A 14,245-nucleotide genomic window follows, 5' to 3' on the forward strand; every position below is an offset into this window, starting at 1 on the left:
CATGTGCTCAAAAGTTTATCAAAATGACCTTGGATGAAGAAGTGTTCAATACAGAAGTTGTGCGTATCATCAAGACGGTAAATTTTGATTTTGGAGTCATCATCATCAGAGATAATATATAGTCTACAAATTCACTACGAGACTCAGATAATCCAGTCTACTGCAAAACCGAGTCCGACTGGAAGATAAAGGTGACCTCGAAAAGTATTCAAGATGGCCTTATTTGAAAAAATGATCAACATGAGAGTTGTTCGTATCGTCGAGGCACACAAGTTTGATATTTGGGCCGTCCCGATTGGAGATCATATGCAAGCCCGGCGGCCCGCGCAAGAAGGAAGACATAGTTTGGGCCAGATTCAAACTGAATCCGAGTTGGAATAGAATTAGGACTCTAGGACGTGAATTGATGTAATTTTTCTTGTAAGGAAAGCCTAGATGAATCCTTTACTTGTACGGAAAGTCCAGCCGCCTCTTATATATGTTGGGGGTGACGGCCGATTGAACAACACACAATCGAACAAATCAATATACTACTTTTTCATCTACGTTTTATCTCTCCACCGTTTTCTATCTCATTCTTCGCTGTTCTTCGTGTTTGAGAGCTGCGAATCCCGAGGCTCTAGGGGCGAACGAATCGACCTAGGGCAGCCCATAGCCGCCGCACTCCCTGACGGGGTCCCTCCCGGGGGTGTGGGGTTTTCAGGTCTGCAAAAGCGCCCGTCGACTGTCTTGCGTATCGCGCTGTCGGTTGGGTCTCCTTCGACGTGAGCTGCGGTGCATCACCCCCAGCGTCGAGGGTACATGTGACGTGTTCGTGTGTCAACACACTTTTTGGCGACTCCGCTGAGGACCGAAGATCAATCATCATCATCCACCATGTCCGATCTTCCCAAGCCATTTGAGGTAGACGCCGATAACATCATTAAGCCTAGTCTTGATGAGATATCGGCCGATCATCGCCAAGTCTATGAGGAGTACAAGAAGGCGCGTGAGGAGAAGGACCTGCAGGAGTTCCTTGCAAAATTCAAGAAAGATCGCCAAGGCAACATCACTCCGATTGAAGAAATCAAGTTCCCTCCTCTTCAAGCCGAGCAGGTTAAACCCTTTGTGAGTACTACTTTTTCATCTGAGCAGTGGGCTGAGATTGAGAGTCGTATTGCTGATGGTAACAATCTAGTCTATCAAACTTTCATAGAAAATACTAATGCTCAGAAGAATATATCTCAATCGGCTAGTGGTAATGACGGTGTAGCTGCTAGTGTGCAAAACCCTAATCTAGCTTTACCTATTTCATCGGCGCCTCCCGTGCCGATGGCTTATTATCCTACCCAAACAAATCAGATTGTGGCTGCACCCATTAATCCTATTATGAGCATGCCAGGCTCGGTGGCAACGCCGAACCAAACCCTACCTACAGCTACAACCACTCGACCACTACCAAATTATGGGTCGACATACATGCCACAATTCCTACCCACAACTAGCAACCCTACTCCTTCTATGCCACTGCCACAAGCTGCATCGTCCACTATGGATGATGGTCTAGCTAATCTTAGAGAGGAGATGGCTAAGATGCTTCGAGAAAATTTTGGAGTTGAGTTACCTCGGAATCGGATTTACCAAAAGCCATACCCCGAGTACTTTGATGCCATCCAGTGCCCTCCGGGATATAAGATTCCAGATTTTGTTAAGTTCAATGGAGAGGGCACAAAAACCACATGGGAGCATGTTAGTCAATACTTAGCACAACTAGGTGAAGCAGGCTCACTAAATGAGTTGAAAGTGCGTTTGTTTCCTTTATCTTTAACTGGTACTGCATTCTCATGGTTTTCTTCTTTACCACATGGTTCCATTCGGGTTTGGTCACAGCTAGAGCAGAAATTTCATGATCACTTTTATAGCGGCGACAATGAACTCAAGTTATCACATCTAACATCGGTTAAACAGAAGCATGATGAATCGGTCTCCGATTACGTCAAGAGATTCAGAGAAACAAAAAACCGGTGTTTTAGTTTGGTGATAACCGAGAGAGACTTGGCAGACCTAATGCTGAGTGGTTTGAGAACTCCCATTAGAGAAAAGCTAGAAGGTTATGAGTTCTTAAATATCAACCAAGTCTTACAAAGGGCTTTGGCTCAGGAAAGCCGAAGCAAAGATCTCAAATAAGTGCATACATACAAAGCCGATCGTCCAAAGATGAATATGGTGGAATATGATAGTGATCACTCGGACCATGAGGGTGATGTTTTTGCTACTGAATTTGTTTGGCCATCTAAGGCCAAACCCTTTACTTGCAATGATCTGAAACCGATTCATAAGAATCGTGATGAAGAGATGAAGTTTACTTTTAACATTGCTAAGTGTGATAGAATATTTGATGCTTTGCTGCAGGCTAAGATTATTAGAATATCTCATACTTTACCGCCGTTTGAAGAGCTAAAACGGCGTGCTTATTGCAAGTATCCTAATTCTTTTTCTCATGCTACTAACGATTGCAATGTTTTTCGACGACAGATACAATCAGCCATTAATGACGGACTATTGAACTTTTCTGAGATGCAAGTTGATAAACAACCTTTTCCAATGAATACCATGGATTTGGAAGGGAAGAAGCTACTCATTCGGTCGGAGGTAGCCGAATCTGCTAATAAAGCTAATGTCATTGTTGGTGAGCCCAGGAAAGACAAGGAGGACAACAAGGTCTTGGGGAGACAGGTTGTGCTTGGTAAGCAACCCGATGGCAAGGAAGTGATCAAAATCACTATCAAGAATCCTACACTCGGGGGGCAACTGCAAGTGCAAGAAAATGCTTGTGTGAGATTTGTCAAGCCCAAGAGTCCAGAAATTGGCAAGTGGAAAAGGAATGAAGTTAAAGTACAACGCAAGCGGATCAAGCCAACTTTTGATATGTTGCTGTCCAAGTACACCAACCAGTCAGCCGGTTCCAGCTTTAATCGGGCGACTCATCTGAAGCGACCAAGGTCACCATCAGTTGATATGTTCAGTCAGTATATGAAACCGAGTGGACCGAGGGTGCCGTTTCCAGAAGAGCATACGCAATCTATTTGGGATCGACTTAACTATTCATATAGAGGCCGACTGAACATCGGTAACTATCGGTCGGCTGGTCAAAACATGCGACCGGATGGAAATTATCCGAGTGTAAGAATGCACCCAGGTGGAAGCTATCCGAGTGAAAATATGTGGCCGAGTAGATTCCATCCGACTGAATTCCATTCGAGTGATATTCATCCGAGTGGATTCCATCAGAGTAAAAAGGTGCGCCCGAGTGGAAATTTCATGCATCTGGAAAGTCGAAAAGAATGGCGTGTTAAATCACCAAGTGTTGCAGCGGTTGAGTCGGGAAAAGGCAAGGAGAAAATGGATGCCGACTCAGTTATCTTGGGCACCGAAACATTCGCCATACAGCAGCCGATTGTGCATAGCAATCCGACTGAGCCGATACTTGCTATCGCGCCAAAGCACTCGGCTAATGACCATGAAGCAAGCACCAGCCGAGTAAAAACGAGAGATCCTAAATACACTCAGCCAAAGTGGTGTCCTCCAGGGCTAACAAAGACACAAAAGAGGAAACTACAGAGGTTAAGGAGTCGAGAGATGGCAGAACAGGAGGCCGAGAAACAAAGGGATAAGTTGTTCAATGACACTCGACCCATGGTTCCACCAAAACAAGTGTGGAGGCCTAAACAAATACAAGATACAACAGCTTCTACATCTATCACAGCAATACCTACATCACCAAAGGAGGACGATGCAACAGATATGACATCGTCTGCGACACTTCTTACTTATCCATCACTCGGACAAATTTCAGAATCGGTGGATGCACTCGAGGAGGAGGCTGATATGTTGGACTATGAGTCTTTGCCGGTTCATGAAGGTATGGATATCAATATGGTGTACTACTTACCTGCTGAGTTTCGTGCTGTAGATGAAGAAGGGGAGGTGGCTCAGCTGGATTTTGGCCCTAAAAACGCAATATTCAAGAAGCCAAAAGAACCAGTAACGCATCTTAAACCATTATATCACAGAGGTCATATCAATGGGTCGCCGCTCACTCGGATGCTTGTTGATGGTGGTGCTGTGGTAAATCTTATGCCCTGTTCGGTCTTCAAGAGATTGGGTTTGCCTGATGAAGAATTGATCAAGACCAATATGGTGCTCAATGGATTTGAAGGCAAAGAGAAAACTGAAGGCAAAGGTGTGATGTATGTGGAGCTTACAGTCGGAAGCAAAACTTTGGCTACTGCTTTCTTTGTCGCTGAGGTGCAAGGTAACTACAACGTCATACTAGGCCGTGATTGGGTTCATGCAAACCAGTGCGTGCCATCCACTATGCACCAGTTTTTGATTCAGTGGGTTGATAATGAAGTGGAAGTTATTCACGCGGATAACTCGGCCTGTGTTGCTTTGGCCGATGCATCGGTGGATTGGCAACATCCCAATTCTACTTGCTTGACGGGACGTGACTTATTAGAATTTGATTTTCTCAGCGCAACCAAGAATGGTTTTGTGCCCGTCTCTTTAAAGCCGAGTGAATGCAATCGGCTCCAAGGTATGATATGTTTAAATGGATCCTAATTCCGAGTGGTTACAAAAACGTCTTGTAAAGTGTCGGTCCAATGAGAACGATATGTATGAGTCTATAGAGGAGTTGGATGACATGGATAAACTTGGACAAGGTTTTACATCAGCCGATCCGTTAGAAGAGGTAGATATTGGAGATGGTTCAGTCACTCGACCGACATTTATAAACAAAAATTTGAAAGCCAATTGTAAGGCTAAGTTAATCGAGCTACTGAAAGAATATGTTTGTTGCTTTGCATGGGAATATCATGAGATGCCAGGGTTAAGCCGAGAGCTAGTGGAACATCGGTTGCCTATAAAGGCCGGTTTTAGACCTTATAAACAGTCGGCCAGAAAATTTAATCCAAAAACATATGACCGGATCAAGGAAGAGATCGGTCGACTGCTTGAAGCTAATTTCATTCGACCTTGTAGGTATGCCGAGTGGATTTCTAACATTGTCCCAGCAGAGAAGAAAGGATCTGGCAAGTTGAGGGTGTGCATTGATTTCAGAGATTTGAATAGGGCTACACCCAAAGATGAGTATCCTATGCCAATAGCCGATATGCTTATTAATGATGCTTCTGGACATAAGGTTATTAGCTTTCTAGATGGTAATGCCGGGTACAATCAAATTTTTATGGCCGAAGAGGACATGTACAAAACGGCTTTCCGATGTCCTGGTTTCCTTGGTTTATTCGAGTGGATAGTGATGACATTCGGATTAAAAAATGCTGGCGCCACGTATCAAAGGGCTATGAATTTGATTTTTCATGATTTACTCGGTGTCATACTTGAGGTTTATATTGATGATATTGTTGTCAAATCGGATGCTTTTGAATCTCACTTGGCCGATTTGCGTTTAGCTTTTGAAAGAATGAAAAAGTATGGATTGAAAATGAATCCTTTGAAGTGTGCTTTCGGCGTGTCAGCTGGCAAGTTTTTGGGTTTCATTATTCATGAAGATGGTATAGAGATTGATCCCAAAAAGATAGAGGCTATACAGAAGGTGGAGGCTCCAACATGCAAGAGAGATATGCAAAAGTTCCTTGGCAAGGTCAATTATTTGAGAAGGTTCATAGCTAATCTATCAGGGAAAGTTGATGCATTTACTCCTATCCTTCGGTTAAAGAATGATGCCGATTTCACTTGGGGGGCAAAATAGCAAGAAGCATTTGATATGATCAAGAATTATTTGTGCACTCCTCCGGTGATGAAAGCACCCAAGCATAGGGAACCCTTCAGACTTTATATTGCAGCAGAGGAAGGAGTTATTGGTGTTGTTCTAACTCAAGAGACCGAAGGAAAAGAGCATGCCATCACTTATTTGAGCCGCCGCTTATTGGACGCAGAGACAAGGTATACATTTATTGAGAAATTATGTCTATGCTTATATTATGCTTGCACAAAACTGAGACATTATTTAGTGCCAAGTGTTTGTGTAGTAGCTTGTCAAACCGATGTCATTAAATACATGTTGCATAGGCCAATTCTTAGTGGTAGAATTGGCAAGTGGGCTTATGCTTTGATTGAATATGATTTGGCTTATGAATCTCTAAAATCCATGAAAGGCCAAATTATTGCTAATTTCATTGTTGAACATCGGGTTAATAACAAGCATGATGTTGATATGAACCTTGTTTCATTAGTACCATGGAGATTATACTTTGATGGTTCAGTTTGTAGCAATGGGCAAGGTGTTGGTATTGTTTATGTATCTCCTCATGGTGCTGTTTTTGAAGCCTCATGCCGCTTAGAATATTTTTGCACAAACAATCAAGCCGAATATGAAGCATTGTTATTCGTCCTAGAGATGTTACTTGCTATAGGTGCTACACACATTGAGGCTTATGGTGATTCGTTACTAGTGGTGCAGCAAATATCCAAAGTCTTTCAGTGTTTGGACGAATCACTTAATGTTTATCTTGATAGATGTCTAGATATAATTTCTACTTTGGATTGCTTTAGCATTGCTCATATATCTAGACATGACAATTGGAAAGCAAATGAATTGGCACAACAAGCATCCGGATATCATGTTGATCATGGCATGTTTCATATCTCTCAAAGACCGATGTCTTGTCTTGCCAATATGGGAGAGGCCGAACCTGAACCCACTGATTCGGCCATTAACAAAAAGTCTAGTGCAGGTGACAATCCCGACTGGAGGAAGCCCATTGTTGATTACTTGTGCAATCCGAGTGAAAGGGTGGACAGGGTTGTTCGGCGTATGGCTTTCAAGTATACAATAAGAGATGATGGTCTTTATCGCCGAACCGTCGATGATGTTCTTCTAAAGTGTTTGGACGAGGACCAGGCAAGAGTTGCTATGGGAGAAGTACATGAAGGTATTTGTGGCACTCACCAGTCGGCTCCCAAGATGAAATGGTTATTGCGACGTGCTGGGTTTTATTGGCCGACTATGATTAATGATTGCTTCAGATATTATAAGGGGTGTGAAGCTTGTCAAAAGTTTGGTGATATTCAATTGGCTCCTGCTGCTATGTTACATCCTATTATCAAACCGTGGCCTTTCAGAGGTTGGGGTTTAGATTTCATTGGACAAATCCATCCGTCTTCCTCAAAAGGGCATCGGTTTGTATTGGTGGCAACTGATTATTTCACTAAATGGTCTTAAGCAGTACCTCTCAAGAACATGACGCATACGGAGGTAATTCAATTCATAACCGAGCACATTATTCATAGATTCGGTATTCCTCAAACGTTAACTACAGATCAAGGTTCATCTGTCATGTCACACCAAGTCAGAGAGTTTGCCGAATCTTATAACATAAAGTTGCTCAATTCCTCTCCATATTATGCCCAAGCTAATGGACAAGCTGAGTCTAGCAATAAAATTTTAATCAAGCTCATCAAGAAGAATATTGAGGATAATCCAAGGAGATGGCATGACTTGTTGTCTGAGGCATTATGGGCACATAGAATCTCAAGGCATGGTGCTACGAAAGTGACTCCATATGAGCTAGTATATGGTCAGGAGGCTGTTTTACCGGTGGAAGTGAATTTGAATGCTTTGAGAATAGCCAAACAAAATGATTTATCGGCAATAGACTTCTATAACTTGATGATGGACAACATTGATGAGGTTGCTGATAAACGTTTGGCTGCTTTGAATGCCATAGAGAGAGATAAGTTGAGGGTGGCAAGGGCTTACAATAAGAAAGTCAAGTTGAAGAATTTTCAAGTTGGTGATCTTGTTTGGAAAGTGATTCTGCCGATTGGTTCAAGAGATAGAAAATTTGGGAAGTGGTCTCCAAGTTGGGAAGGTCCTTTTAGAATTACAAGAGTTGTTCCCGGAAATTCATATTTGGTGGAATCAATACAAGGGGCATTGTTACCTCGAGCTCTCAATGGCAAATATTTGAAGAAGTACCACCCGAGTGTGTGGCAGGAAGCCTAAGTGGGCAATGGCCGATATACGATTATCGCCCTTAGCACAAACATGGCCGATACATAATTATCTCCCTGAGAAAAATAAATGGCCGATGGAGTGTTGATATCGTCCTTAGAACAAACACTATGCATATTATTTTTCGACGTGCAAGCTTTGCCGAAAAACAGGGGGGCATGTGTTGACACCTGATTTTGGCAAGATACAGATTGCAATGAAGATGGTCTCGAGTGAATGAGTTTTCAGCATAAAAATATTCACGTCACCGAGTGGAACCACTTTGATGTTTCGGTTATATTCATTCGACTTTATCTTACGGACCGAAACTATACTCCGAGTGGCATAGTTCAATGTTCCGAGTGAAAGTTTACGGTCGAGTGAAAGTTTGCTGACCGGATGAACTTATTATTATCCAAGTGGAAATGTAGTCATCCGAGTGAAAATATGATCATCCAAGTGAAATTTTCGTCCAGGTGAAAATATTCCGAGTGAAAAGATTACCATCGGGACAAAAACTTGCCGATTGAATAAGATAGTGCCATCCGAGTGGAAATATAGTCATCCGAGTGAATAAGATAGTGCCTTCCGAGTGGAAATATAGTCATCCGAATGGAAATATAGTCATCCGAGTGAAAGATTGTCTTCCGAGTGAAAAAGTCCAATCGGACGATCCGAGTGAAAGTATCTAATATCCGAGTGGATGAGCTCAAGTCCGAGTGAAATTGAACATGTGCTCGAAAGTTTATCAAAATGACCTTGGATGAAGAAGTGTTCAATACAGAAGTTGTGCGTATCATCAAGACGGTAAATTTTGATTTTGGAGTCATCATCATCAGAGATAATATATGGCCTACAAATTCACTACGAGACTCGGATAATCCAGTCTACTGCAAAACCAAGTCCGACTGGAAGATAAAGATGACCTCGAAAAGTATTCAAGATGGCCTTATTTGAAAAAAATGATCAACATGAGAGTTGTTCGTATCGTCGAGGCGCACAAGTTTGATATTCGGGCCGTCTCGACCGGAGATCATATGCAAGCCCGGCGGCCCGCGCAAGAAGGAAGACAGAGTTTGGGCCAGATTCAGACTGAATCCGAGTTGGAATAGAATTAGGACTCTAGGACGTGAATTGATGTAATTTTTCTTGTAAGGAAAGCCTAGATGAATCCTTTACTTGTACGGGAAGTCCAGCCGCCTCTTATATATGTTGGGGGTGACGGCCGATTGAACAACACACAATCGAACAAATCAATATACTACTTTTTCATCTACGTTTTATCTCTCCACCGTTTTTCTATCTCGTTCTTCGCTGTTCTTCGTGTTTGAGAGCTGCGAATCCCGAGGCTCTAGGGGCGAGCGAATCGACCTAGGGCAGCCCATAGCCGCCGCACTCCCTGACGGGGTCCCTCCTGGGGGTGTGGGGTTTTCGGGTCTGCAAAAGCGCCCGTCGACTGTCTTGCGTATCGCGCTGTCGCTCGGGTCTCCTTCGACGTGAGCTGCGGTGCATCACCCCCGGCGTCGAGGGTACACGTGACGTGTTCGTGTGTCAACAGAAAGTAGCATTTCATTTTGACCCATATTTAGTTAAACTAATTACCGATCTAAGATCGTTGTTAACTTGAGTTGTTACTCTCTTTTTTGTGGGGTGATGATGGCAAAAGAATATCTTGGTCGTTGGAACCTACTGTGGTGCTTTTGGTGACGATGATGGATGCTGACCCCTGTGTCGATGTAGTTGCACAGATGTACAACATCAATCTTTTGGTAGATTGTTGGACTTTTAGGACTGAGGACTGCTGACGCTAGACTTTGATGTAACGTTTACTTCGTTGCTCTATGTTCTCTTTGAACTTTTGAGATCATGAAAAATGTTACGTTGAGGCTGAACCATGTTGATTTTGGTTCAAAACTGTACTCTTAGGGTGTGCTCAGTTTGAGGAACGAACCGGAACGTAATGGGTCGGACCTGCCCTTACAAGTAGTTCTCGTGTTTGGAATTGTATTGTTATGTTGCCATTTGTTTGGCACATTTAACCTGATATATGTTTATGTCGAACTATGTTGATCTTAGTTTTTCCATTATTGCTACCTGTTAAAGTTCAACGAAATTCAGTCAAATTTTGTTTAAAAATTCAAATCCTTTTTGGTTCACTCGAATGGTTTTCGTTCCAAATTCTCCGAAATTCAGGGTCGATTCGTTTTGCAAACCGAAATCCAAAACCCTATTCAGGACTTCAGGTCAACTAGTAGTACAAACTTGGCATCTTCCATGGGAACAAATTTTTGTTGTTGCAAAGTAGGACTTCATTTCACTGCTCGCGCGATATCTACACTGTTCACCTCGCGCGAGCACACCGTGCATGCAAACGACGTTCCTCGCTAGAAACCGTCGAGGCCAAACGACTCCGGCGCTGCACCGAACTTGGACGGCACGATCACGGACGACGACACCTTGAACGCCTTCTCTGCGCTCGTCTCCCCGCCGCCGTCCAACTCCAAGACGTCCGCGGCCCAAGCATCGTCGCCAGCTCCTCCGGCGGTATCCGACGGCGGCGGCGCCTCCGTCCGCCTCGGCACGACGAAGCTCGGCTGCACCGCGCTGGCCGCCACGTGCGCGGTCTCCGCCTCGGCGCGGCAGCCCAGGGGCAGCTGCGGTGAGACCGCCGGCTGCTGCCAGTCCCGGAACACCGCGGCGAGCGCGAACTGGTCGCCCACCCCGGCGCCGCGCGCCGACGGCGACCTGCCGGCGGCCGCCCTGGCCATGACATGCTGCAGGTTCTTGCTCAGCCTGGCCCTCGCCGCGGCGCCGTGCCGGGCGGCGAAGTTGGTGCGCGTGTTGTCCCCGCGCAGCGCGCGTGCCGCCTCGTCGTAGGCGCACGCCGCGTCCTCGGCGGTGTCGAAGGTGCCGAGCCACAGGCGTACCCGCTGCACCGAGTCCTTGATCTCGGCCACCCAGCGGCCCGACGGCCTCTGCCGGACGCCGAGGAAGCGGCGGCCACGGCACACCGTCATGGTGGCGGTGGCCGAGGCTGCACTCCTGCCGCTCTCTTGTGCCGCCATGACACCGTGTCGACGCTGGTTTTATAACCTGGAGTTATAATTAGCTTAAGCACCTAGCCAGCCAGACCCAATACGTTCACACATACACCGGAAAGTTTCGCCACTCCATACGTACATATATACGCACACAGAGAGAACACAGGCCTCCACTCCACCAAAGAGGATGGAAAGCATCTGGCGCTTGCTAAATTCTCCATGGCCCCTTTGTCTTTTCCCTAGTTCTTTTGCACATGACGCCTTGCTGGGAGCGGGAGCTACTACCCGGCTTGGTCGGATTGCCGTGACATGGACACGCCGGTTCTTGATTAGTTTAAGAGTTAACACCATGCAATCATTAGGCATTTGGATGCGAACATACAAGTTCATTATTGCGCTGCAATCTTCTTGTTTAGTGCCCACATGATCGCCCACTCGTGCTCTCCACTTTTGTTTAACGCAGTCACTTACCGTGCTGGCGACGAAGTGATCAAGACCTCTGTCATTTCCGAGGCACGAGATGCTCCTCACGAGGACTGAAACCTTGACCGTTTTGCGTCAGGTTGGCCCATCCACCACGGTCGCCTCGTCAGCGCCACAATTGTCCTACGTGTTTGTCGCCGCCTGACACTTCAGCTCGCGCTGCCAAGTGTGCGACCAACACGTACGACGGACATCATTTTCAGAAGAAAATGAGCACCGTAATAGCGAATAATAATCGTGGTGAGATCATTGGCCGCGGGGAATATACGGGTGATGTACGCCGATTGAATACTGCGTATTGCGGCAAATGGATGGCGACTAGTATGGCGTAGTGCCCATAGGGCCTTGTTTGTTTACCAGTAAACATTCCGTGCCCAGAAAGCTGTGGTTCGGCGCCTTCCTCGCCGTCGCCGTCGCGGCTGCTCGCTGCGACGGGCGGCGACAAGAGAGATGAGATCGAACGGATTTTGGCGCGCCGCGGAGATGGTCACAGTATACTCAATGGGAGCGGCCTGTGCGTCGAGACAAGTGAGTGAGTGATCATCGTCATTTCCGTGGTTTTCGACTCTGTCAGACAGTCGGCTCTATCCATGAGCCCTACTAGAACGGTTGGTTACGTTACATGGCTTCCAATGTTTTTCTGAGCGCATGTTTCATTGGTAGCTTACTTTGTCATGATTTACCACACTATTTTTTTAGAGGTAAATACACTAGAAGTCTTAGAACTTGCGTGTGACAATCAGTTTGGTGCAAAAGCTTGTAAAATACGTGTTTTTGGTCCGCTAACTTGCATGGACGTGCAAATACGATCACATTTTACGTACGTGGATGTATCTATAACCTGCATGGTACGCCAACATCGCTAGGGCCCCGTGTCAGCCACTATAACATTTCTCATATGGTAGATTTGCAGAAAACATTCACGTAAAGTAAAAAACATAAGAGAAAAAGTGTTGGGTTTCGTACACATGACCTGCTGCTAATAGTCTCGCGTGAACAACAACTGGACCAGATAGCCTATCATGATTGAACAGTAGGACTACCGTTTACATCCTATAAACACGGACTGGAAAAATTAAAGAATTACAGTTTGAACCTGTGACCTCCTGGAGTCCTGGACGCTACTCAAAAAAATAATGTTCCAAAGAGCTAAACATTTTATATCTTGTCATCTCTTTTGTTCGACGTAAGAAATACTACTTATATTCTAGTGTTTGTGACCTCACAAAAATGTTCATGCGTTATAAAAAAGGTACGCGGCATTTTAAATAATATTTAAACATTTTTTGAGTTGGATAATATTTAAATATTATAACTACATACAGGCTCATACGTACTGCTCCCTCTGTCCACGTCTTATATAAGGGGACACAGGGAGTACTATATAGCCATATATGCATAGCCAGCTACATTCATGATACATCCCCGCAAAAAACAAATGCATGGTAACATACTAAACACCATTCTTTATATATGTTTAGCATTTTCAAATACGTAATTAATATTTTTTCAAATATATATTTTGATATATACTTTTACATACATATTTTAGATTTTTATATACAACAGAAATATTTCTATACACTTTCCAAATACATTATTAACATTTTTTCAATTATATGTTTTGATGTCAATTTTTTTCATACTTTCAGGTATACATCTAAATTCTAAAGACATTTATATATTTGTTTAATATTTCTAAACATATAATTTACATTTTTTCAAATACAAGTTTTTAACCTATTTCAAATACATGTTAAACATTTTTGGATGATTATTTGTTAAACATTTTTGGATGATAGAAAATATTTTTAAACTATGCGAACATTTTTTACATTGTATTAATTTTTTTAAATGTCATGAACATTTTCTTAAATGCATGAACATTTCTAAATGCAACGTATGTTTGTAATTATACAAATATATATTTTACAATGTTGGAATATTATCTAATATTTAACGTACCTTTTTTTGTAACACATGGACATTTTTGGAAGGTCACAACACTAGAATATAAGTTTTTTTTTGTATTTCTTACATTGAACAAAAGACATAACAACATAAACAGTGTTTATATAATTATAACATCCTGTGCCATTGTAGCCCGGTGGTTAGCTTAGTCACGGGGGACCACAATTTCACAGGTTTGAATTGTGGGATCCTTTTTTTCGGGTTTGATTTCTTCTTTAAGTTTTTGGTCCCCGTCGATAAAATATACGATAGTCGTGCGATATGAATGTGTATTGTTGTCGATCTGCTGGTTGTACACATGATATGTTTAGCTGCTGGTCATTCATTTGAAACCCACCTCAGCCCTTGTTTTATTTATTTTATTTGAGTGGCCCAATGTATTAACAAAAAATATGTGGGCTTTTCTGCAAATCTACCATGCAAGAACTATTACAGTGGCTGACAGCGGGCCCTTGCCACGCTGGCCTACCAACTAGGGAGTAGATATGTTCGCATACGTAAAATGTGACCGTATTTGCACCTTCATGCAAGTTCGTGGACCAGAAACACGTATTTTACAAGTTTGTGCACCAAACTGACCGCCGCGCGCAAGTTGTAAGACTCCTAGTGTATTTTACAGTTTTTTTTACCAAACTTGTCCAGTTTTAGATGCTCAAGTTCAGTTAAGTTTTCCGGCTTACACCGTAATTTTTCCTCAAATAAACACTTAGATCTATTAATTGTATCATCAGTACAAACAGTTCTAAAGAATGGA

At 43.6% G+C, this 14,245-nt stretch overlaps 1 protein-coding gene across 1 annotated transcript; it reads right to left on the reverse strand.

The window, feature by feature from the left end:
- Positions 1-10,227: 10,227 nt before the first annotated feature.
- LOC147972332 (uncharacterized) lies at positions 10,228-11,069 on the reverse strand. The gene has a single exon (XM_087523035.1). It carries the CDS (start codon positions 11,059-11,061, stop codon positions 10,381-10,383), a length of 681 nt encoding a protein of 226 aa, XP_087379161.1. The 5' UTR covers positions 11,062-11,069; the 3' UTR covers positions 10,228-10,380.
- Between the last annotated feature and the right edge of the window lie 3,176 nt (positions 11,070-14,245).

This window comes from Triticum urartu, chromosome 5A, assembly GCF_056163025.1.
Source record: "Triticum urartu cultivar PI428250 chromosome 5A, HENAU_Tu73, whole genome shotgun sequence".
In the NCBI taxonomy this organism is placed as follows: Eukaryota; Viridiplantae; Streptophyta; class Magnoliopsida; order Poales; family Poaceae; genus Triticum; species Triticum urartu.

Coding starts and splice junctions, on each gene's coding strand:
- LOC147972332 (XM_087523035.1), bottom strand. CDS start 11,061: ATGGCGGCACAAGAGAGCGGCAGGAGTGCAGCCTCGGCCACCGCCACC.